Raw genomic sequence first — 25,553 nt, 5'->3', positions numbered from 1 at the left:
CACAGGAGACAACTGAGATTTCTTAGTGTTCACAACGAAGCCTAAGTTGTGAAGCATGTCAAGTATGAAATTCAGACTCTGTTGCAACTCAGTTTTCCCCATAAAGAGTCAGTAATTGAGAAAAGGCCAAAGGATTCAACACTTAGTCCTAAATATGCCACCACTATTAGGAAGGTTCTAATGTAGCTGACGTTTCTTCAGAGTTGAGTCAATTATCGTCAAAACTGTGCTTCAATGAAGCTGAAGGGTATTATTATGTATGAAATTTAAGGTTATCTTACAAGTTCAGTAAGTGGGGATGAATGCATGGTGTTTACTAAAGTGGGACTGATTTTATGGCATTGTACCAGCATCATTTACTTCTGAATTGTTGCATAAAAATGAAAATAGTGAAAACCTGTAAGTATATATCAGCCAATGACATATTTATTTCACATTTAAAAGCAGATTTCTTATGTTTTGTTATTTTAAAGCAGAATTCATTCATATTGTGACTCAAGTGCCATGACTTCAACATTTATTTTCACATTTGGTCATCTTTTGCTTTTTGTGCAGAAGAGGGGAAAAAACCTTATTAAAGATGTTCATTACCTAAAAAGATATATTACAGTTTTCATCATTACAAATATAGCAGAGTAAATAGAAAACAGCGTTATAAATAAATAGTGGAGCTCACTGGGAGGGTAGTATAGAAGTTAAGTAAATAAATACAATATATTTGAGGTACTTCATTTTTGTACCTTTAGTTGGGAAAATTCCTACTGGTATATGCAATATTACTAAATTTAAAAGGAAGCTTTGAATGAGCCCTGTCAGGTCCAACAAAAAAAACCAAAACCTTTTAACCTCAACCGTGTTACAGATTATTTTCAAGAAATGGGCTTGCATGTGATCTCACAAATCCAAGTAATTTGTTAGTAATGTTATGTCTGATCACTAAATGAATTTCCTAGAATATTTTCATTTAGGTAATAAGATTCTGTGCTAAATTGTTCTTTTCTTTGACCCCGTAGAAACAAAAAATCTATAAAGATTCTAGTTTGTGGTTTTGATTGTATTGTCAATTTGAAACAATATTTAAAACAAATTACTATCTTATAATGCAAACCAGTATGAGATTGAAATAATGAATAGGTAGAATGATATCCCAACAACGAGGATGGTTTTTATAAATATTGATAAAGGCTACCTCAAGCCATATTGTGTTTTTGTAACTAAGGCACATTATTCAACTTTTAGCCCTTTGGACTTAAATTCAGAGTGTAGAATCTGTGATAAGCATCTCCCAAATTCTTCCAAAATCATTTGTTCAGCTAGGCAAACAGTATAAGATCCTTTTTCTGCCTCTTCAGCTTGAGCCAGGAGACAGGCACATGTTGCCTCAACCACTTCCCATGATATACATGTATTAGACTGCCTACTGGGGAAAAAAACAATTAATATATTTTTAAAATATGTAAATTAATGGAAAATATTTAAAATGCTAATTCTTTTTAAACACACTTGGGGATCTGAAAATTTAGCCCCCTCCAGGAGATTATCAGCGTATCCCTTTCTTCAAGGATTTTTCCAGAAGGACTGAAGAGGGCTGTGGTGAGACCTCTCCTGATGAAACCATCATTGGATTCAAAAGAGCCTACCAACTACTGCCCCATCTTGCACCTTGCATTGGGGGAAGGTGGTTGAGTAGGCCACTGTGGACCAGCTCCTGGAGTACCTAGATGAAGCCTCAACCTTGGATCCATTTCAGTCCGACTTCTGGCCTGGCCACAGAGTAGAGACGGCATTAGACACTCTGACTGATGACCTTTGTAGGTAGCTGAACTGAGGTGGATTGGTTGTGATTCTTGTGATGCTTGATCTCATGGCAGCATTCAATGTTGCAGAGCATGAGGTTTTAGCTTTCTGCCTCGTTGATGCTGAGATATGGTGCTGATATGATGCTGAGACTAGTACCTAGTCTCCTTTCCCCAGGGTTGAGGACAGAGAGTTGTGGTTAGGGAGGACCAATCCCATTGCTGGACACTCCAATATGGTGTTCTGCAGAGGGCAGTGCTTTCCCCAATGTTATTCAACATCTCCATGCAACCACTTGCCCAGCTGGTCTGAGGGTTTGGGCCTGGGTGCCATCAATATGAAGATGACACTCAGCTCTATCTCCTGATGAGTGGCAGCCAAACTCTTCCCCAAAACAACTTGTCAGATGCCTGGATGCTCTGGCTTAGTAGAGCAGACTGAAGCTGAACTCTTCAAAGACAGCGGTCCTGTGGCTCGGTAGAAAGGAACCAGTGGAAGTCTATTTACTCAGCCAGGATGGTGTGCAGCTTAATGCTGCATGGTGTGCAGCTTAATGCTGCACAGATGGCAAGAATTCTGGGATAATTTTGATTCCTTCCATTCTATGGAAGCTCGAGTCACCGGAGTAGCTCAGCAGGCATTCTTCCATCTGTGCCAGGCTAAGATACTAGTACTCTACCTGGCCACAGATCACTTAGCCACAGTTATCCATGCCATGGTCACCTCCAGATTAGACTTCTGTAAATTGCTCTACATGGGTCCTCCTTGTCCCTACTCTGGAAGTTACAGCTTATCCAAAAATGCAGCTGCCAGAGTTCTCATCAGAACACCATGGAAGGCTCACATGCACCCTGTGCTCAGGCAGCTGCATCAGCTCCCATAGAGTAACAGATTGGGTTCAAGGTGCTGTTTTTGACCTTTAAGGCCATTCGCAGTCTGAGCCCAGCATACCTGAGGGACTGCCTCTCCAAATATACCCCCCAAAAGAGCATTACACTCTGCCAGTTCCAACAGGCTAGTGGTCCATGACCCAAGAGAAGTCTGCCTGGCCTTCTTGGTCCTGGCCCGCACATTGTAGGACGAGTTCCCATAAGAGATATGGGCCCTGTCGGAGTTCATTGAGTTTTGCAGGACCCACAAGATGGAAGTGTTCCTCTGTGCATTTGGTTGAGGCCAGCCTTCAAGTAACACCTAACCCCCGCCATAACATCCTAGATCAGCCTTTCTCAACTTTTTTACCATTGAGAAACCACTGAAACAATCTTCAGCCTTCAAGAAATCCCAGAAGTGGTGGGACTGTGCAGAATATGGTCGGGAGGCATAGCTGTGTACATGCTCACCCTGAAGCCCCTCTCCTTCCCACACCTTCCAGGCCTATCATTGGCTATTTTGGAGAGGTGGATGGGTCAACATGACCATATATTACCCAATAAATATTTACAAATGTAAAAAATATATGGGAAATGAATGAACTCCTACGCCTTCGGAAACCCAGGTCCATCAAGAAACCATCATGAAACCCTGGCTGAGAAAACCTGTCCTAGTTAAACTATCTTTTGGATCAGACCAGGAATTATAAGGATGCCAACTGCAGTTCTGGGATGGATTTAAATCAGTTTATCTAGTTTTATTGTATTACTGGTTTTTAAATTATTGTACACTGCCCCAAGATGGCTGTACTGAGAGAGGCAGTTTTAAAAATCTAGTAAATCAAATCCTGAAATGCAATACCTAACATTGTTTTTTGTTTTAGATTTAAAACGCCCATATTCCAACCTAGTAATATTATATTTAATACTAGATATTAAGCCTGCTGTGGGCAAAATACAGTGGGCCCTAGCATGATGGGTGGGTGGAGGGATGGGGCGAAGGAAGAAAAGGAGAGAGACAGAAAGGGAGGAAGAAAGGGAGGAAGATAGAGACAGAAGAAGAGGGAGAGAAACAGGTAGCCAGAAAGAGGCAGATGGAAGAGAGGGAGGAAGGGAGAAAGGGAAAATCAAAGTGAATGCTGGGAGGACGGAAAGGGCAAAGGGAATGCTGGGAGGAAGGGAAGAACAGAGGAAGGTAGGTGGCCTTGGGACCTTCTGCTGGGGCCAGGGGCAGGCTCGGCTGCTCCAGGGCCCAGCAGAAGGCTCGGGAAGGCGGAGGCAGGCTTTGAGGCCTACTGCCGGGCCGAGGAGCAGTCTCGACTGCCCCAGGGCCCGGCAGAAGGCTCGGGACGGGGGCGGTGGGCTCTGCAGCCTACTGCCAGGCCTAGGAGCAGGCTCAGCTGCTCCAGGGCCTGGCAGAAGGCTCGGGACGGGGGCGGTGGGCTCCGCGGCCTACTGCCAGGCCTAGGAGCAGGCTCGGCTGCTCCAGGGCCTGGCAGAAGGCTCGGGACGGGGGCGGTGGGCTCCACGGCCTACTGCCAGGCCTAGGAGCAGCCGAGCAGAAGGCTCAGGACCTCGGGAGTGGGCTTTGTGGCCTTCTGGCGGGCCCAAGGGCAGGCGAGCCTGCCCCAGGGCCTGGCAGAAGGCTCCCTGGACGAGGGGAAGCCGGCCGGAGGACTTACCGCTGGGGAAGGCTTCTTCCTCTGAGCGGCAACTCCCCGGCCGGCCCAGGCGAGGCTGGGCCAACCAGCCAATGGGGAGCCGCGCTTTGCGCGGCTCCCCATTGGCTGCTTGGCCCTCGAGTGACACTCGGAGGGCCCAATCAGGAGCCGCTTCGCGGCTCCTGATTGGGCCCTCCGAGTTTTTATTCCAGACAGGGCCCGCCCTAACTCCTCCCCACTTGCCCTTACTCCTTTATTCTTCCCGCTCCTCCGGAGCGGGGGGAGGGTTAAAGATGGCCATATTCCAAGCTAGAAAAGCTGGCAACCAGTTATGGTGAGTTTTAATTGCATATGTAGCATAGCTATCCTCAAAAGTCTATATATAACATACATGGCAATACAAAAGAGCTGCAGTATTATATCCCTTACCACTGCTGTAGTGTGTAGCTGGAGTATGTTATCTAGCTCTGACTGAATAACTGTAGGTAGGTAAAATATATTAAAAGAAGCAAGCAGCGGTCAAAAGAAGCAGACAGCTAGACTCAAGGCTTCATGTAAATTAAAGATACATTTGTAGTTAAAAATCAATACTAATACAAAATAATCTGTTATTTCAAGATACATGAATTAGAAAAAAACTGAAATTATTTTGATAATTCCTAATATTCACCTGTCTTTTCTGGTTTTCAATAATATTTCAGAGGTAGAAAATGATACAGTGTCATTTCCTTCATTATTTCTAATCTCCATATAATTTGGCATATTCATTAGTGTTTTTCGATCTGGGCTTTCTTCATAATTTTTACAGCCAATACATTTGCAGATAGATGAACACATAATTTTAGCCTAGAAGATGCAAAAAATATTTTATTCATATAGACATTTTAACTGAATATTAACAATCTATAAGAAAAAAACACATACAAGTTTGGCTCCCCTGCAACTTGATCCTATGTGTGTCTACTTAGAAGTCAATCTTAGAGTTCAATATAGCCTACTTTCAAAGAAGTGCAAAGACATTTGTAGCTATGATCTAGTATTTCTTTGGACTATCACACTGTAGGAAAAACTAATTAATCAAAGGGCACGATTAGTTTTCAGAGGCTTATCTCTTTAAGTTAGACCTCTGAGATTTTGATATTTCTGTTACTCTCTCTCAGCATATACCACTGAAGACATTGCTGGGTTAGATGTATAGAAGGAAGCTTGAATCTTTCTTCTAAAGTGAACAGGGGGTTATTATCCAAAGAAGTATTTCAATCATTTCAGTGCTTTTTGAAGAGCTGTTTTTTAATAACCTGCTTTTCACTACCCAAAGGAGTCACAAAATTTTCCTTTCCTCCCCACAACGGATGCCATGTGAGATAGGTGGGGCTGAGAGAATTCTAAGAGAACTTCTCTGCATGAATAATTCTAAGAGAACTATGACTAGCTGGCTGCATGTGGAAGAGTGAGGGTTCAAACCTGGTTCTCCAAATTAGAGTCCACCACTCTTTAACCTTTATGCCATGCTGACTCTCTCTTTTGAAGCAAATCCCTTGTATTAAATGTCAAGTGGGACTGGTAGAACATAGTTGTGTATTGCATTCTTATACATCCATTTACTATGGTTTATACTAGGGCACAAGTTAGTAATCTCATGAGCCGTAAGAGAATTTCGATCAGATATTTCCATATATATGGCACCTATGATCTCCCTTACAATTGGTTGGTCACTTAGGATAGGCTATCATTCATCACATCATCAGCCATGCTACCTTCAGATCCTTTGCCTCACTTTCCCCTTCTCTTGCCTTCATCTTTGCATACTGCTTCCTAAGACTTATATCTAGAAGCAGGGCATGTACTCTCCACTCCAGAGTTTTTCCACCCACCATAATCTCATCCATTTTGGGGATCTGTGCTGCTACAGCTTCCTACTTCTCTGTTTTCCCTCAGGTCCAAATACAACAACAACAACGACTTTAATCTTACAGCCCAACCTTCCCTGTTATTTATTATATTTATAGACTGCCCCTATTGAACTGGATGGCTTGGGGTGGTTTACAGTGTTTATCTGTAAACCCCTCCTGCGGAGCGGTAAAAATAAAACAGTAAGGGCTAGGTGGGAGGAGAAAGGGGCGGGGGCGAATCCCGATAGGCCCGTCCGAGTGCACAGCGTGGCTCCCCACTGGCCACTTGGCCCGCCCTGGACTCTGCGGTGAGTGGGCTGCGGGAAGAGGCTTTGCCGCCGGGAAAAGAGCAAGGCTGCTCCTTTCCCGCCAGCGAGCCTGGGAACTTGGGCGGGGAGGGGGGTGGCGAGAAGGCTTTGACGTGCCCAGAAGAGCAGGCCCGGCACGTCTCTGACGCACTGGGTCTGCTCCTGTCGATGCGCTGAAGCCACCAAATTTGGGGGGGGGAGGGGCCGGCGGGGACGCTGCGGCGGGTATGCCCGCAAGGAGCCCTGTGAGCCCCCCCCCCGCACCCATGCTAGTGCCCATTGTATTTAGAAATACAATGGGCTTTGCCCCTAGTAAATACAATAAATCAGTTAAATCCATTAAAACAATTAAACCCTTAAAATCAACCAAATGTATGATATTGTAATTATGTGGCAGGTCTCTTTGGCTAGACCAGTTGATTGTTTAGGTACTTATACGAGCAGGAATGAAGAACTGTCAATATTGCAGCTGGAGAAACCCGTGATTGTTTAGCTTATTGTTAGGGTGAGTAACATCAGAATACAACAGTACATTCAAGAAATGATAACAGTAAAATCAATTAAGAAAATTTAAATAATTCCATTTCAATTCAAAAAACATGAGGGGAGACTCAGTTGGTATTTGGTGGATTTTGTTAAGGTGGCATTCTGTTTCAGATAGACCGTTTATGCACTGGGAACTTCAGTGTTCCAGCTCCCATGCAGGAGCATAAATTGGAGGCGGATGAGGTGCCCCAGGCCAAGTGTTCCCCCATGGGGGTGCAGGAAGACGTGGGGCAACCTGCTATGACTAAAACTCCAGCCTGCAGCCTGGCATGAAACCTCCAGTGCATAAACGGTCATAGGGAGGCCACTGTTTTGTTGGTGTTAGTTTCCTGACCTGAAACATAGGCCTGGCAGAACAGTCTTACAGGGCCTCTGGAATTGTTTAAGATCCTGGAAGGTCTTGATCTTCCCAGGCAGAGGGCATCACCAGGCCAGTGCAAAGGCTGAAAAAGCCCTGGCCCTGGTCATGGCCAGTTTTACTTCTTTGGGGCCAGAGACCTGAGAAAATTTTGATCTTAGAGCTCTTTGGGGGATGTAAAAGAAGAGTTGGTTCAATAGATACAGGGTTCCCAGACTGCATAGGATTCTGAACATAAGGTTCAAAACCTTGAACCTGATTCAGTCTCCCATCTGGAGCCTGTGCAGCTGGGAAAGCAGTGCAGCTATATAATGTCCTCTCCAGGGGGGTCCTGTTAAGGACCCAAGCTGCTGCACTCTGAACCAGTTGGAGTTTACAGAGCAGCTTCAAGAATAGTTCTGAATAGAAGTCTAATCTGGAGGTGCCTATGGGATGGATCACAGTGGCCAGGTTGGTTGTTGGAAAGAAGGTACAAACTGTTGTCTGGCAATGGTGGTAAAATAACTGGTAAGCAACATTTGAAATTGTTTTTATATCTTACTTTTCACTGTCCATCAGTGTCTCAAAGCAACTTACAATTGCCTTCCCTTCCTCTCCCCATAACTGACACCCTGTGAGGCAGGTGAGTTTGAGAAAGCCCTAAGAGAAACAGGAGAACCAGCATGGTGTAGTGGTTAAGAGCAGTGACTTCTAATCTGGTGAGTTGGGTTTGATTCCCTGCTTCTCCACATGCAGCCAGCTGGGTGACCTTGGGCTTGACATAATCCTGAAAGTGCTGTTCTGACTAAGCAATCCTGTCAGTAGCTCTCTCACAGAGTGTCTGTTGCGGAGAGAGGAAGGGAAGGTGATTGTAAGCCACTTTGAGACTCCTTCAGGTAGTGAAAAGAGAGAGATAAAAACCATCTCTTCTTCTAGTCCAAGGTCACCTAGCTAGCTGCATGTGGAGGAGCAGGGAATCAAACCTGACTTGCCAGACTAGAAGCCACTGCTTTTACCTACTACACCAAGCTGGCTCTCACACCAAGTGGTCAATGGCGAGCTTGCTGGTTCAATCACCTATTACTTGGACCTCCTTTGATAGACCGTTTATGCACTGGAGGTTTCATGCTGTGCTGCAGGCTGGAGTTTTAGTCGTGACAGGGTGCCCCACCTCTTCCTGCACCCACATGGGGGAGCATTTGGCCTGGTGCACCTCATCCGCCTCCTGTTTGTGCTCCTGCACAAGAGCTGGGGCAGTGAAGTTCCCAGTGCATAAACGGTCATAGGGAGGCACCCAGGATCACACCTAGGCTCCTGACACCAGTTGAAAGTGTTAAATAGACCCAGTCAAGAGCCAGGAGTTGCACTACCTTCCCCCCACCCAGCATAGCGGCACAACCAGAGGACCTCCATCTTAACTGGATTTAGCTTCAGCAAAGTCCAATCTACCACAGCCCCTAAACAATTGGCCAGAGAGTCTGGGGGTTTGGACAGATGCCCCCCATCAGCAGAAATAATTGGGTGTCATCAGCATACTGGTGGCAACCCAAACTGTAACCTGGACAATCTGGGTGAGCATGTAAATATTAAATAGGTCCCTGTAGGATCCCACATACTTGTGTGCTTGCTGCTACCCGCTGTCCCTGACCCTGGAGGAAAGACTGCAGCCATCACAAGGTCATGTCTTGAATCCCCATGTTGGCTAGGCATTGGGCTAGTAGCCCATGGTCTACCATATCAAATGCTGCTTTCAGATCTAGTAGAAACAGCAGCACCAAGCAGCCTAGATCCAGCTGCCTTGAGAGATTGTCTGTGAGGGTGACCAGAGCTGCCCCTGACTGGGTGGAATGAGCTCCCAGGTGAGCTGAGGGGCCTGATGGAGTTAATACAGTTCCACAGGACCTGTAAGATGGAGCTCTTCCACTGGGTCCTTGGTTGAGGCCAGAGCAAGTAAGATCAGGGGCTGCTCCTCAGGCTGGGCAAGTCCAAGCCAGTCTATTATTATTATTATTATTATTATTATTATTATTATTATTATTATTATTATTATTATTATTATTATTATTATTATTATTATTATTATTATTGTTATTTAAATTTATTTCCCGCCACTCCCTTGCGGCTCGTGCCGGGTAACAGCGTCCCAGAATCCCCATTAAAACAATAAAAGCATTACCAATATTACCGGCATGGCAAAGAACAGCAACTCAACTTCCCCCCTCCCACTACTAGGGGGTGGAGAGGAGATCCTGATGATGTTTACTTTGGGTCCGAATCCCGAGTCCCCGGCGGGGGCATAGATCTATATTATCGGCCCCGGCCTCAACCATAAATCTGGCGGAAGAGCTCCGTTTTGCAGGCCCTGCGGAACGTTGAAAGATCCCGCAGGGCCTGCAACTCTCCCGGGAGCTCATTCCACCAGGTCAGGGCCAGGACCGAAAAGGCCCTGGCCCTGGTCGAGGCCAGGCGTGCTTCCCTAGGGCCGGGAACGACCAGACGAGTTGCCACTCAGATGAGTCGCCACTCCTTCTCCGTGGCAGGTGGCGGGCCGCCGGACTAGAGTGGGGAAAGGGTTATTATTGTAGTTTTGATATGCTGGATTTTAATGTGGGTTTTATTGGGGTTTTTTTTCTGACCCTTCGTTACCCACCACTACCTGTTCTGGGAGTGGTGGGCTAGAAGTCTAACAAATAAACACAACAACAAATAAATATGTGGTGGCTGGATGGCTGCCAGAGTCCTGTCCATTTCAGCTAAGGAGTGAACTGAAGCAGTCCAAAATAGAAACTTGAGACAGCCAAGGGGGCTCCACTAAGTGCATTAAGCTCAGCAAATAAGTCCTGGCAGAGTGGTAAGATTTTCTCCAAAAAAAAAAGCTTTGAAAGTCTAACAGCTAATATCCAATTAAGAATTTTGGACAATCCTTTAGTTAAGGATGTCAGAGATCAAATTGTTTTAAACAATTGTGCTGAGCATGAGCTAATAGAGGCAATAGAGGTCACAAAAATATTCCCTTTGTGCGACCTTAACCTCCATCTAATAAACATTCATAAGATGTTCCTGCAATCTTCTCACGCATTTTCTGCCAACTCATTCTAGGTGCCTTAGTTCCTGTTTCCATTCACACAGCACCATGGGGTTAGCTTCAGATGGGAGAGGAGAGGGCACTGGGGAACAATCTTCTACTAGCATTTCAACTGAGTTGCCAGGGGGCATTGGATCCTGCAAAGCGTTCTGGAAACCAATTGGATCCGTGAGTCTCCTTGGGTGAGCATAAATTAGGGGTGTTTCTGCACGCCATTAATATAGTGAAGTGCTTACCTCCTGGAGATGTTATATTCCGGGCACTCCGCCTGACATTGCCAACCTCCCATGTTTAGGCAGCAAACTGCTTGTGATATCTGCCATTTTAATGCGCTAGTTGGTGAATCCAAAAAGGGGATTCACCAACCTAAAAAGCACTATCACATGGCAGATAGGGTTGTGCGCAGCGGCATCCAAATCGACCATTCCAGGCCGACACAGCCAGCACCGCGCTGTGAGGGGGGAGGGGAGGCGTGGGCACTGGGTGCATAACTCACACACCGGTGCCTGTGCCTCCCCTCTCCCCAGGCTGGCTGCGTCAGCCTGGAACAGCCAATTCAGATGCCACTGTGCACAACCCTAATGGCAGACAAGGAGCAGGCCACCAGCCAAAGAAAGGTATGGAGGCGAACAAATGCTATCTCCACCTCCAATGTCCTGCCCTCATACATGCCTCCCTCTCCATTCTTCCCGGGGATGGGAAGTGCTCTTTTAAAATGGCTGCTAGGGGGATGGGGTAAACAGCTGGAGGCTACTTTTAAAATTTTATTTAAAGGGACTTCAGTAGAGGAAAGCAAGTGCCTGAACCGTTCCCCCTCCCCCCTCCCCTTTGTAACATGAAACATGCGCAAAAAAATGCGAGACAGCTTGAGAGGTGTGGAATGCTGGTGAGTCGCTATTATTTCTTGCGCTTTGCCATACAGCAGGCTTCACTCTATAATTAACAATGTGCAGAAAATCCCTAGCTCTCCACCTGAACCTATGCACAATTGCTATAGTGATTGGCAGTCACATTGCTGTAGCAAGTTCCCTATAGAAACTGTATTCCAAAATGCCACAGGGGCCTTTCCAGATTAGGACTGCAGAGGGAGGTGGAAGACTGAAACTGCTCTACCAATACTACAGTTCTGAATTGCGCCCCATGGTTCTTTGGAATGCAGTTCCTACAGGAAAAAACAGCTTGTACTTATCTGTAACTTTTGTTCATTGAGTGGTTTTCTGTACATGCACACATGGGACTGAAGAAGAGTTGGTTCTTATATGCTGCTTTTCTCTCCCCGAAGGAGTCACAAAGCGGCTTACATTTGTCTTCCCTTTCCTCTCCCCACAACAGACACCCTGTGATGTAGGTAAGGCTGAGAGAGCCCTGATATTACTGCTCGGTCGGAACAGCTTTAGTAGTGCTGTGGCGAACCCAAGGTCACCCAGCTGGTTGCATGTGGGGGAGTGCAGAATCAAACCCATCTTGCCAGATTAGAAGTTTGCACTCCTAACCAATACAACAAGCTGGCTCTCTGAAATTTTGCAATTCTGTAGGCCAGCCACAGAGAAGAGCTAACAATTTTTCTAAGTCCATCGCCTACAACTCCCAAGAGTGCTCACCCCTCCCCCTCCTGAAAAAGATAACTTTCCCACCCAAAGTCACATGAACTGGGAGGGATGAGCACTCTTCCCTCAGTTCTCCCATTGCTTCCAGGAAAAGTTAAGATGGCACATATGCCTACAGCGGGGATAGGAGGGACGGATGTGTGCCTGCACAGAAGACCATTCGAACAAAAGTGCAAACTGTTTTAATCTTTGTGGCTTCTGTGCAAGTTCGCTCAGGTGGAGGATGTGGGCAAGTCAGTGGAATAGAGATTACAACACCACTTTCCACACTGCTGCTTCCTTACAGCTGTAATTACGCATAAAGGTTGAAAGACCCACATCACTGCTTGACAGATGTCCTCCAGTGGAAGGCCCATGGCAAAGGCAGATGAAGAGGCCTGCACTCTTGTGGAATGTGCTGAGAAATGTAAAGGACAATTGATGTTGGCCAATTTGTATGTTAATGTGATGGCTGAGAACATTCACTTACATATGGTCTGGGGGGAAGCCTTGGGTCCCTTTTTATAACCCTTGAAACAAAGATCTATCCTTGTAAAATGCCTATACCCTGGCCAAATAAAAAAGTACTGCTCACCGAACATCCAAGGACTGCAAGGCTCTCTCCATGTCAGATGAGGGGGCAGGAAGAAACATGAGCAGTGATAGTTTGTGAAAGATGGAATTTACTATCTTTGGTAAAGACTCAGTGCTAGGATGGAGAAGTACCCTATTAGTGAAGAGCTCTGTGAAAGGAGAGTCACAGGAGAGAGCTCATAGATCTCCCACCCTCCAGGCAGATGTAATGGTCACTTAGAAAGCAATTTTAAATGACAGAAGTCTGAAACAGCCATAGGCTCAAAAGGTTTATGGGTCTATTGTGAGAAAACAAGTGACAAGGTCCACTGGAGTACATATTTAGCAGTGGGGAGGGCTACAAATTACAGAGACCTTTCAAAAAATTATTTACCTCCTCTGAGGCAAATAGAGATGGCCCATGCATGGGGTCATGATATGTAGAAAGAGCTGCCAAAGTAAATTTTCATCAAACTATTTGACAAACCCTTGTGTTTTAGTGTTAATAAAAATTCCAAAACCAATAAAACTTGACATGTTGTGGGGTCTGCTACCCTTCCTGGGGACCAATGAACAAAAGTAATAAAACTAATTTACAATCAGAGAGATAAAGATGTGCTGAGAAACCTAACAGAGTCTTAAGAATTATTGATTTTGGATGGAAACAAAATTATTTCTTGAGTTTATTTCAGACCCAGTAAAATATTCTAATAAATGGCATGAAGATCTAAAAAAAAACTTTGGAAAAGAGGAGATTTATTTTAACCCAACACATGGCTTTCAGAGTTAGCTTTTCACTAAGACCGTTTACGCACTGGTAACTTCACTGCCCTAATTCCAATGCAGGAGCACAAATCGGGGGTGGATGAGGTGCACTGGGCCAAATGCTCCCCCGTGTGGGTGCAGGAAGAGGTCGGGCAACCTGACACAACTAAAAGTCCAGCCTGCAGCCCAGCATGAAACCTCCAGTGTGTAAACGGTCTAAGAGAAAACCTGCTAAAGATGGTACACTTTGCATCTAACATGCTTAAGGTTAACAAATAAAAATAATAACACCAAATGCTGGCACTGCAGTGAAAAGGCAGACTTCTTTCACATGTGGTGGAAATGTGATGGTGCTCATAATATTGGGGAACAAATAGCTGAAATAATGTCAGTTGGCCTAGAGATAAAAAATTCACGTAATCCAAATACAATGTTACTAAATTATTTACCCACAATTTCAGGTGAATGTAGGATTATTGTGTCAGAGTGTTCGATTCCCAGACAAGCAAACTTCTGTTTCAGAAAGTTTCTTTAATCAGGAACGAAGATACCCTATATACTAGTGTATAAGCCTGGTTTTTCAGCACCTTTTCCCACACTGAAAAAGCCCTCCTCGGCTTATATGCGAGTATATATGGTATTTGAAATAAAAGCCTGCTCCAGTGAGCCAATCGTTGCTCTGGCAGCTTGTAGGACATCAGCGGTTTGACTGAGTGACTCTGATCTTTTTTTTCCTCATGGGAAGGTGGTGACCTGCATTTCAAAGGAAGACCAAACATTGCTGTAATCTGACTACAAAGGTGCGAGAAGGGAAAGCAGGGAGGAAAGGAGGCTGTGAAAGCAGGGCCAAAAACCACAAATGCTGGAATTCGTCTTTGAGGTGTGAAGGGAAACAGGAACTGGGAAGCATCACAGACTAGGCATACATGACAGCTTTGAGAATCAATGATAATCAACATGGCAGCAATTCTGAAGTGATTCTGACATATTGTTTTGCATATGATTATAGCTGCCAGGCTAGAGTATGCTAGACAGTGGAAGGAAAATATCACTCCAAAAATCCAAGATTGATTATCTAAAATAAAGGAAATGTATACCTTGGTTAAATTAACTTACCAAATAATAATGATATAGAGAACTTGGGAGTCTATCTGGTCTAAAGCAATACAAAAAAGGTCAGCAATAACATTTTAGATTGTAATCTTAAGATTTTTTAATAGTTTTTATATAATTTATTGCATACCTTTTACTGTTTTATATATAAAATAATGTAACTTCTTTATTAATAAACTAAAAAAGAAATTAAAAAGAACTGACTCACTGAAGCATCCTCTTTTATTGATAGTGGCAAAAAGAGAACTGAGGGAGGAGAGCTGGCTCTTCCCAGGTCATAGGACTTTGGGCAGGAAAGTTATCCTCCTCAGGAGGAAGAAGGGTTAACACTCTTGGGAGTTGTAGATCATGGACTTAGAAAGCTCACTACCTTCTCTTCGTAGCTAGCCAGCAGAATCGCTATGTGGGACTGCACAGAAGCCACAAAGATGAACTTGCAGATGCAGTGTAACTGCCTTCCCAAGAGCTTTCAAGTATCTCTTTCTAGGTGGAAAAAGCCAAGATAGAGAATGCCAAATAACAAACCTCAAAGCATTCACAATAGTTCTTCAGGCACCCTGAACGCTTACAGTTACATCCTTTATTATGTCGAGGCTTAATATCCCCCATTTTCCCTTTTCCAATCTTTGGCAGGAAAGCTTCTGGGTTTCTGTCAAGACAAGCCTAAAACAAAACACTTTTGTTTACATGAAGCTTGGAAATGTTTAAATGAAGAAAAAAGTTACTTTACTTCTACATTTTATCATAGATAGTTTTCATAGATAGGAATGACCAATACCATCTAAAAATGACACGCTTAAAGTGTTCATATAAATGTATTTGGAATTACACCAAATTTCTATCCTCTATCTTATTTTATATGCAACAGATCAATAGCCATTTGTCTGAAGTCCTTAATAAAAATGTTTGGCATTTTTACTTGTGATAAACAACTCTAATAATTCCAGGTGCATCTAACTCAAAATTATTCCTAATGCATGATCTGGTTGTCAGATTTACTCATAGTCAGATCACTCATTGTGTATGATGAAACCACAAATTTAAACTTATGATCATAGGAGTTCCAAGAAGTTCTAGTGGATTTTTCATAATTATGCTAGGACAAACCTACCAAGTCACTTAAACAATCCTTTCTAAATAACAGAAATTCACACACGCACACAAATTCCTAACTCTTTACAGTAACTTCCTGGATTAGCTAAATAAAAGATGAGATGCAAGTAATGGTATATTGCCCCATTATTGGCTTGCATAACAGTGAAGATAGATGAAATTCCTTCCTTCTACTGCAGACCCAACATTATTCCCAGCACTATTCCTGGAGACCCTATGAATCTCATTTCAGGGGCACAGTAACTACAGCAGCAGGGAAAGGTAAAAAAAAGTGCTATTCTGCATGCTCTATTCTGCGTGTTATTTTTGTTAGATCCAGGTCATCTATCTATTTTTCTTTTACTCAGGAGCCTTTTATATTGGGAGAATATGCGTTCAAATAAGAAAGGGATCACTATTAGCCTAATGTAACTACACATTATGTTTTCCTAGCATCCTCCCAGATCTTGACAAAAAGGAGAACAGTATGTGGTGTTAGAAGGTAGAGAAAGAACAATGAAGAACCACAAAAGAAGCAAAATCCATGAACTAGAATAGAGACTTCCTCTCCAACCAGTGGCAAAGAAAGAACTGAAGATAAAAGATACTCTCCCCTCAACATACATCAGTTTGGGCAGGAAAAACCTCATCACACATGAGAAGGGAGAGGGAGTGACTTTTCAGTCATTTTGAGCTAGAAAGTTCTTTCTTTGCTGCTGGCGTGCACATGCACGGTCCAATATGAGATCACAAAGCAGATTAATTTATTTATACATTATATATTTATATACCGCCCTCCCTTGAGGCTCAGGGCAATCTTCATTGAAAACCTTCATAATGTGGTACAATATAATATTTTGATTTAGAGTACATAACATTTTTTTTTAACTGAGAAAATTTATGTTGGGTGAAATCCTGGTAGAAAGGCTCCATTTTGCAGGCCCTGTGGAATTGTTTTGGGTCTGGCAGGGCCCTGATGTTGTCTGGGAGCTCATTCCACCAGATGGGAGCCAGGACTGAGGAAGCCTGGCTCTGTTCACGGTCAAGCGACTTTTTCTGGGGCCAAGGATGTTAGTAGAGTGTAGTGCTCTCTGGGAGGGATAGGTAGTGAGACGGCTTCTCAGGTATTCAGAACCCAGACCACGGATGGCCTAGAAAGTGATTACCACAACCTTAAGCCTGATACAGTAGTCAACTGGTAGCCAGTGCAGCTGTTGGAGTGTGGGCCAGATGTGGGCCCTCCAAGGTGTTCGCGTAAAAACCTTAGCTGCTGCATCCTGTGCTAGTGGGAATTTCCGGATAAGGGTAGGCCCGCATAGTGCGATTTACAGAAATCCAGTCTAGAGGCGACCAGCACTTGGATCACTGTGGTTAGGTGTTCTGGGGCCCAGTAGGGCACTAGTAGCTTGGCTTTGTGTAGATGGAAGAATGCTAGCTGAGCTACTCTCATTATCTGTTTCCCCAGGGCAAGGGAGGTGTCAAAGATCACACTCAAGTTCCTGGCTGAGTGCATGAGTGATAGTTGCACCCCATCCAATTAGGGCAGTCGCGCCTCCTCACCTGGACCTTTCCTACCAAATCACAGGATCTCAGTCTTTGAAGGATTAAGGTGCAGATGGCATTACTTGAGCCAGCCCATCACTGCTTCCAGGCATCTGGCTATTGAGTCTGGGGGTGAGCCAGGGTGGCCGTCCATTATGAGGAAAAGCTGGGTGTCACCTGCGTATTGGTAACATCCCAATCTGGAGACTGAAGAGACCCAGATTGAAGACAAATATATGTTCCTAGTCGCTGGGTGGCAGACAGTTTTTGTTGAGCAGTTAGACTAATCATAATCCTGGGAAAGGATGGGTTAACTGCAGGCATTTTCCAAGATGGGTGCCTGTCTGAGACTTTGGGTATGCTGCAGCTCAACTAAAGCATATTTATAAACTTGTCTGGACTTCAGACTTTTAGAGAAGACATAATGTATGTCTAGAGCCTCTTGTGGCGCAGAGTGGTAAGGCAGCCGCCTGAAAGCTTTGCCCATGAGGTTGGGAGTTCAATCCCAGCAGCCGGCTCAAGGTTGACTCAGCCTTCCATCCTTCCGAGGTCGGTAAAATGAGTACCCAGCTTGCTGGGGGGTAAACGGTAATGACTGGGGAAGGCACTGGCAAACCACCCCGTATTGAGTCTGCCATGAAAACGCTAGAGGCCGTCACCCCAAGGGTCAGACATGACTCGGTGCTTGCACAGGGGATACCTTTACCTTTACCTTTAATGTATGTCTGTGCTGTTTATTCAAATTGTTCTATAATATACACAGTCATCTAACAAAGCTGGTGTGTTGAAAGTTTGTAAATAGCCACTCATATGGTAACAAGTAAGGAGTAGAAATCTCCCCTAGGCAACTAAATAGGGAAGTTTTGGTTCCTTTTTGTGTTAGAAAACGGTGTGGGCTATTTTATTCCGATGTAATACATGACTATTTCAAAAGAAGCAACTATCTTATGAAAGGAATGAATAAATTTAACATACTCACTGAGAATAATAAGGAAATTGTTGGCAACTGTGTATATGTTTTTAAAATAAGAGAATTGCTGTTCTAACACATCTTTAGAAAAGAATAAGCAACATATTTTGCATGTAAAAAGTAGAAAGAAAGAATACATTTATATTACCTTAATTGCTTTAAACCGTTCTATTTCATGTTGTGGATTGTTATAACAATTATTGCAGTTGCAGTTACTGCAGAAATCACCAGTGGCAAAACAATCACAGTATCTGTGATTAACAAAGATAACATATAGAATACATTTTATAGAAGTTCATAATTTTCAACTGACTCATTTTTATCTATTAGGTTGAAAAGCACTAAATGTTGGATCATTTGTATCTATGAACCCATGTATTCTTTCATGTGTACATCTATAAAAACCTGGAGACTGGAGTTTACCACCATATGTGACATTCCTGGGAAGTTAAATTTCTTCCACTAAACTAGTAACTAGCTCTGAGAAATGCACTTCATATGTAACAAAGTCATATACTACATAAAAAGAATTCTTGAAAGATGCTTCTCAAATTGTGAAATTGATGGAGAACATGTTTTAAAATTTTTCTCCCACTTGCTACCCTTACCGTTTTTCCTGAAGTAGTGTTCCCTGCCTATTTCAATTGGGGTTATGTGGAATCTGCATTACTATTTAATGAGAATAGCTGCTATATATTGCATTAGGGAAGAGTGGGGCTGCTGGATCCTTCCATGAATGATGCAAAGGGGAAAATCTCATATTCCTGGTAAGGATTGATCTGAGTCTTCAAGAGGCAAAGGAAGTGCATTAAAATTCCTTATGGGGTTTCCTCCTACATATGAAGCTTTGAATTAGTAATGCAACTATGTGCCAGTATGTGTCTGTGCTACGTGTCTTCAAGACACTTATGACATGGCAATCCTATGAATTAGTGTCCTCCAATATATCCTATCATTAACAGCCATGCTCAGGTCTTGCAAACTGTGGGTTGTGGCTTCCTTGAATAAGGGCATCCATCTTATGTTGCATCTTCCTCTTTTTTCTGCTGCCTTCAACTTTTCCTAGCATGACTGTCTTTTCCAGTTACTCTTGTCTTCTCATAGAACGTTTCCACACTGAGGGCTCACCTAGCCATCATTTTGCAATGATTCCTTTTTTTAGAGTTAGGGATTGCACACCAGACCATTGGGAGCTCTTGACCCAACTTTCCCTCTTTTTGCCTCCAGATTGAGCCCCCAGATTTTTTCTGTACTGATGGTGAGGGACAGGAAGTGGAAACTTCCCAGCAACTTTTTTTTTTACTTGTCCTTCTGTGTCACGTGACAAAAAAACCCATTCATCTACCAGCGCCATTCTGTTGCCTTTGAATGCCCCCCCCCTTCCAAGTCTGAAATCATTTTTTAAAATCACACCAATCACATTATAAAACTAAATCGTAATTTTAAAAAACAATTTGGTGGGGATACAGAAAGGTAGGTTGTTGTCTCATTTCATCCCCCCCACACACACACGTGCTTCCCCTCCTCCAATCCAAGCTGCAGCTGCCTCCTGCAGTGTGGACTTGAACTGGCTGTTAGATGAGGAGGGGATGCTCCAATATCCCCTTGTTTCCCCGATCTGAACACAGGCCACAGAAGACAGTTGTAGCTGGGATCGGGGAAGCAAGGGGCCTTGGAGCTTCCCCTCCCCCAATCCCACCTGCAGCTGCCTCCTGAGGTGCGGGCTTGGACCAGAGAAGCAAGGGTTGGGGCCTTGGAGGTTCCCCTCCCCATCTGACAGCTGATCCATGCAGCATCAGGGAGGCGCATGCAGATTTTTACATGTCCGGCACCTCTGTCCTTCAGAAGGCCGCTGTCTACAGGAACAAAAATTTTAAAAGGCTTGCTTGTTAAATTGTGACAACGTTGTACACAATAACCTTATCAGTTAAAAAAAAACACCTTGTGAGAGAAAGGGGGAAGGCAAGGGAATATGGAATGAAGGGGTGCAACAGCGGGGGAGATGCAGGGCATATGGAAGAGGGGAGTGCTAGGGCTCCTTTCCCATGGGAAGGAGGATGGTGACAAGGAAAGGGGAATGCCCAAACACTCAAAATGGCCGGTACTGTGAAAAACTGAATGCATGCATTTCTACATTATTCTTCTTCTGCATTGATCAGCCCCAATTTAGAACCTGCTAGCTCACACTTAGAATCACAGAATCATTGCATTGGAAGGGACCTCCTGGGTCATCTAGTCCAACCCCCTGCACTATGCAAGACACTTACAACCCTATCGCTCATCCACTGTAACTTGCCACCTCCTTGAACCTTCACAGAATCAGCCTCTCTTCTCAGATGGCTATCCAGCCTCTGTTTAAAAATCTCCAAAGATAGGGAACCCTCATGAGGAAGCCTGTTCCACTGAGAAACCGCTCTATCAGGAACTTCTTGTGGATGTTTAAACAGATTTTCTTTTACATTAATTTCATCCCGTTAGTTCAGGTCTGTCCCTCTGGGGCAAGAGAGAACAACTCTGCTCCATCCTATATGGCAGTGGTCCCCAACCCCCGGTCCGACGACCGGGACCGGTCCGTGGATCAATCAGTACCAGGCCGTGGCTCCTCCTGATCCTCCTCCCCGGCTGCTGCCTCGGGGGCTGCCTTGCCACTCTGCCGCCGGCTCACCTTTGGTGTTCTCCAGAGGACACCATGGCTGGGGCTCCCCTTTGATGTGGCACTGTGCAGCTGCTGCTGGCTGTGTCCCCCAGCAGGCGGCGAGAAGCCAGGGGCGCCAGCGGGAAAGCAAGCGGAGCAGGGGCTCAGGCAGCGACATCCCTCAGCAAAAGACTACCCCCCCCCGGGCCTCAGTAAAATTATCATGTGTTGACTGGTCCCCGATGATAAAAAAGTTGGGGACCACTGCTATACGGGACAGCCTTTTAAATACTTGAAGGTGGTTATCAGATTCCCTCTCAGTCGTCTCCTCTCCAGGCTAAACAGACCAAGCTCCCCCAACCTTTCCTTATACATCTTGGATATAAACTGCATGGAGCTTTTATTCCAATCCCAGGTCGATTCAGTCCCTGCAATCTACACAGAATGCGATTTCCGTTTTCATAGAATCATAGAATCATAGAGTTGGAAGGGGCCATGCAGGCCATCTAGTCCAACCCCCTGCTCAACGCAGGATCAGCCCTAAGCATCCTAAAGCATCCAAGAAAAGTGTGTATCCAACCTTTGCTTGAAGACTGCCAGTGAGGGGGAGCTCACCACCTCCTTAGGCAGCCTATTCCACTGCTGAACTACTCTGACTGTTTTGATTTGGGCAATTTGAATTTTCCCTCTGCACCAAGCAGGACTGATCTGGAGTCACCCTACCATTTCTTCGCGATATCCAGCAGTGCTTTTAATCCTCGATATTGGAAGATTTGGGTTGAGAAAGCATGAGAAAGCACTCCCTCCGTGGTAGAGAACCGCTGATTAGCCAGCTGACTCCGTGGTAGAGCAGTTCTGATTGGCCAAACATGCCAAGCCAGCCAAGGCTGCTAGCTTTTCTTAAAGAGAAAGTCCTAATTTTCTTTCTGTAGAACCTGCAGAAGCCCTCACTTCTGTGGATAGAGATTTGCCTCGTGGTTCTTTTTCTCCCTTCTCTGTTGTCTTCAATCCCCCCCCCTTCAAGAAAAGAAAAGAAAAGAAATAGGCTCTGTCTGAGCTTGGCTCCCCCTCCCCTTCTGAGCTTTCCCAATCAAGTACAGAACACTTTTCTGTTTCAATGGGGGAGGGGGGAGAGGAAGACCGAGTTCAAATCGATCTGAATTCAGCAGGATCCACACCGGAAAAAAACAAAGTAAGTGCAGAATCAGCCTTGGTCTCCAAATCCCTCACCATCTTTGTTGCCCTCCTCTGGACAAGCTCCAGTTTGTCTACATCCCTCTTCAACTGTGGTGCACAAAACTGAAAAAAATATAGCTGAACCAGAGCAGATTAAAGCGGTACCATCACCTCCCGTGATCTGGACACAATGCTCCGTTTGATACAGCCCCAAACCCCATTTGCCTTTTTAGCCACCAAGTCACACTGCTGACTCATGTTCAATGTGTGGTCTACTAAGACTCCTAGATCCTTTTCACACATACTACTGCCAAGACAAGTCTTCCCCAACCTGTAATGGTGTAGATGCTTTTTCCTACCTAAATGCAGAACTTTACATTTGTCCCTACTGAATTTCATTTCATTTAGTTCTCCAAGTGTCAAAAATATCGGACAGAGGTTCAGAGACTTCACCTGCAAGTTCTTTTAGTACCCTTGGATGCAATTCATCTGTCCCAGAAGACTTTGTTTCATTTAAAGAAACGACGTGTTTATGGATTGCCCCCACAGTGATCCTACGTCACAATTCCCATCCCCCCTGTTGTAGTATGGTTTTGCCACGTTGATCACTATTTCCCTCACTAGAGAAGACTGAGGAGAAATAGGAGTTAAGCAGTTCGGTCCTCTCTTCATTATCTGTTATAATTTTACTTTCTTGCCCTTGCAGTGGTCCTACAAAGTCCCTATTCTTATTCTTGCTTGAAATATAAATAAAGAAGCTGTTTTTGCCATGTTTAGCATTTCTTGCTAGCCTAAGCTCACATTGAGCTACAGCTTTTCTAACACTCTCCCTACAATCACTGGTTATTTGTTTATACTCATCCTTGGTAATAAAGCCTTCTTTCCATTTTCTAAATGTCTATTTTTTATTTTTCAAATCATTTCACAGCTGCTTATGGAGCCACGTTGGCTTCCTTAGGCTCCTTCCATATTTTCTCAAGGGAATTGTTTGTGATTGAGCCTTCAGTATTTCACTTTTAAGAAACTCCCAGCCCTCTTGGACTCCCATCTCTTTTACGTCTTTCTGACCATGGGACTCTACCCTACATACCTTTAAGTCAGTTAAAATCTGCTTTCCTGAAGTCCAGTCTATACGTCCGACTATGTAAAGGTTTACTCTTTCCCACAATTGTAAATTCCAGAATCACATGGCCATTACTACCAAGTGTGCCCACTATATCTACTTCACCTACCAGTTCTTCCCTACTGGTAGGAATCAAGTCTAAAATAACAGATCCCCTGGTTCCCCTCTCTACTTTCTGGGAAATGAAGTTGTCGGCAAGACAAGAGATTAATGGAGTTTCTATTTTTAGCAGAGTAGGTCTTCCAACAGATACCCGGGTAATTAAAGTCACCCATAACCACTGTTTTCCCCCTCTTTGAGAACTGTGTAATTTGGTCTAGGAGTATCTCATCCAAGTCCTCTGGTCTATAGCAGATCCCCACAATAATAGCATTCTCATTTTCTACTCCTTTTATATTTACCTAAATACACTCAACTGAACTTTCATGCTCAGGTACCTGCATTTGTTCAGAAGTATGAAGATTCTTAACATATATTGCTACACCTCCCCCCTTCTTTACTTGTCTGTCCCTTTTGAATAGATTGTACCCCTCAGTTCTAGTATTCCAACTGTATTATCCTACCACGTTTCTGTGATTCCTATTAGGTCATAGTCCCCTTCCTCCATTAGGACTAATAGTTCCTCCTGCTTGTTTCCCATATTCTGTGCATCCATCCTTTTTGGTTTTTGAACTTTCTTGTAAGTTAGTAGTTCCCTGCTTATGTGCTATTGCCTGTTAATTTGAAATCTTCCCATCTTCAGTTCTTGCCATCACACCAGGTTCTGAATTTACTTCTCGCTCCCCCTTTGGATTTAATCTAAAGCCCTCTTCACCAGGTGTTCAAGGGTTCTCCCCAAAATACTTTTTCTGTCCTTTGTGAGATGCACTCCATCTCTTGTTAGTAACTTGTGGGGGCCTGTGAAGTGTTTCCTGGGCTTTGTGGCTGTGGGGGAGAAGACCTAGAACTCTCATCTGTGGGGGCCTGTGTCTTGTTTCCTGGTCTTCATGGGGGCTTGGGGAACTGCTCATGCTCCTATGTGCCTGAATCAACATCCGCAGGCAGATCCTGGAACCGATTGCTGAGCATCAATGGGGCAGACCTTCTTATTCTTCTACTCCTATTCCTAACAGCCTTCCATTCACTACCCTCCTGTGTTCGGTGATCTTGTGTTTGCTTTGATAGTTTTCCCTCCTCCTGCACTTGCTCTCTCAAGAGTGCTTCATGAGTTTTGTCCATGAACTCTTCACCCTCCTTTATATGTTGCAGTGTATTCAAGCATTCCTCTAATCCCCATAACTTCTCCTCTAGCAGAACCACTAATTTACACTTGCTGCATGTGTTAAAGCCATTCCACTGAGGTAAGAAGACAAACATGCCACAGATGGAACATATCCCTACCTCAGCTCCTTCAGTCATCATGCCACTTTGATTCATCTGAAATTCTTCTCAAACAATCCTGCGCTTCACTGAATCCTTCAGCTTGACCCTCCAGCAAAGAGCCAACAGCCAATAATCTTTCAGTTCTTGCCATTTGACTCCTTACAGAATCTTCTGGCTTGATCCAGAACCCAAGAGTCCTTTGGTTTTTGTAGTTTCAGAGTGTGCCTCTGGCAAGCAAGAGCCTTTTAAAGCACAAAGGCCCATTCAGCAGAGGGTGGAGCTAGCAGTCAGCTCCTGATGCTCCACTTTCTCCTTCTCCCAGCTCCAAGTGCTACAGCCTCTGGCAATCAAGAGCCTTTTAAAGCAGTGGTCCCCAACCTTTTTATCATTGGGGACTGGTCAATGCTTGACAATTTTACTGAGGCGCGCGGGGGGGCACCCCTGACTTCCCACCGCCCGCTGGGGGGCACTGCCAGCAGCAGCTGCTCAGTGCCACGCTGAGGGGGAGCCCCAGCCATGGCGGCTGCTGGAGAGCACCAAAGGTGAGCCGGCGGCAGAGTGGCAGGGCAGTCCCCGAGGCAGCAGTCGGGGCGGAGGACGAGGTGGAGCCACAGCCCGGTACTGATTGATCCACGGTCCAGTACCGGTCTCCAGACGGGGGGCTGGGGACCACTGTTTTAAAGCACAAAGGCCCACTTAGCAGAAATCAGAGCTGTCACGAACCAAGGTGTAGGCTGCACCTGACTCAAACCACCAGATCAAATCCACGAGACTCAGGAGAGGCTGAAAGCATAGTATCTTTAATGGAGGGACTCACTATGCATTAGAGGAAACACACAGCAACGTTGAAAGCAGGAATCTTGACAGAGACAAGGTATAAAGGGTGCTGACGCATTATATAGGTTCAGGGGGCAGGGGAGAAAATATGGCGGGAGAGTGGGTTCACATAGGATGGACCTTAGATCTAGGAGGCGCAAGAAGTTATAGCAGTCTGACATCCTTTTCCAGGCCAGGCAGCTGTTGTTGAGCATCTGCCCTGCAATCCAAGGACGCCTTCCCAAGCAAAAAGATAAGGGGGGTTACAGCAGAGGAGGGGAAGCTATGTACAAGTAGGCCATAAA

The 25,553-nt window shown here is 44.7% G+C and overlaps 1 protein-coding gene across 3 annotated transcripts in view; it reads right to left on the bottom strand.

The window, feature by feature from the left end:
- Positions 1 to 442: 442 nt before the first annotated feature.
- TESMIN (testis expressed metallothionein like protein) overlaps positions 443 to 25,553 on the bottom strand; it is a 51,038-nt gene continuing 25,927 nt past the window's right edge. The window contains exons 10-13 of one of the 3 annotated variants that reach the window (XM_077321290.1): positions 18,285 to 18,387; positions 15,058 to 15,195; positions 4,998 to 5,173; positions 443 to 1,420 (exon numbers count right to left, since the gene is read on the bottom strand). In XM_077321290.1, the coding sequence (XP_077177405.1) occupies positions 1,225 to 1,420; positions 4,998 to 5,173; positions 15,058 to 15,195; positions 18,285 to 18,387 (613 nt within the window). In that variant the 3' untranslated portion in view covers positions 443 to 1,224. The remainder of the gene's footprint in view (positions 1,421 to 4,997; positions 5,174 to 15,057; positions 15,196 to 18,284; positions 18,388 to 25,553) is intronic. The other 2 variants (XM_077321291.1, XM_077321292.1) reach the window with 2 other exon arrangements.

This window comes from Paroedura picta, chromosome 2 (genome assembly GCF_049243985.1).
Source record: "Paroedura picta isolate Pp20150507F chromosome 2, Ppicta_v3.0, whole genome shotgun sequence".
In the NCBI taxonomy this organism is placed as follows: Eukaryota; Metazoa; Chordata; class Lepidosauria; order Squamata; family Gekkonidae; genus Paroedura; species Paroedura picta.
The sequence above is the reverse complement of the archived record's forward strand: the minus strand, read 5'-3'. Positions and strand labels throughout refer to the sequence as shown.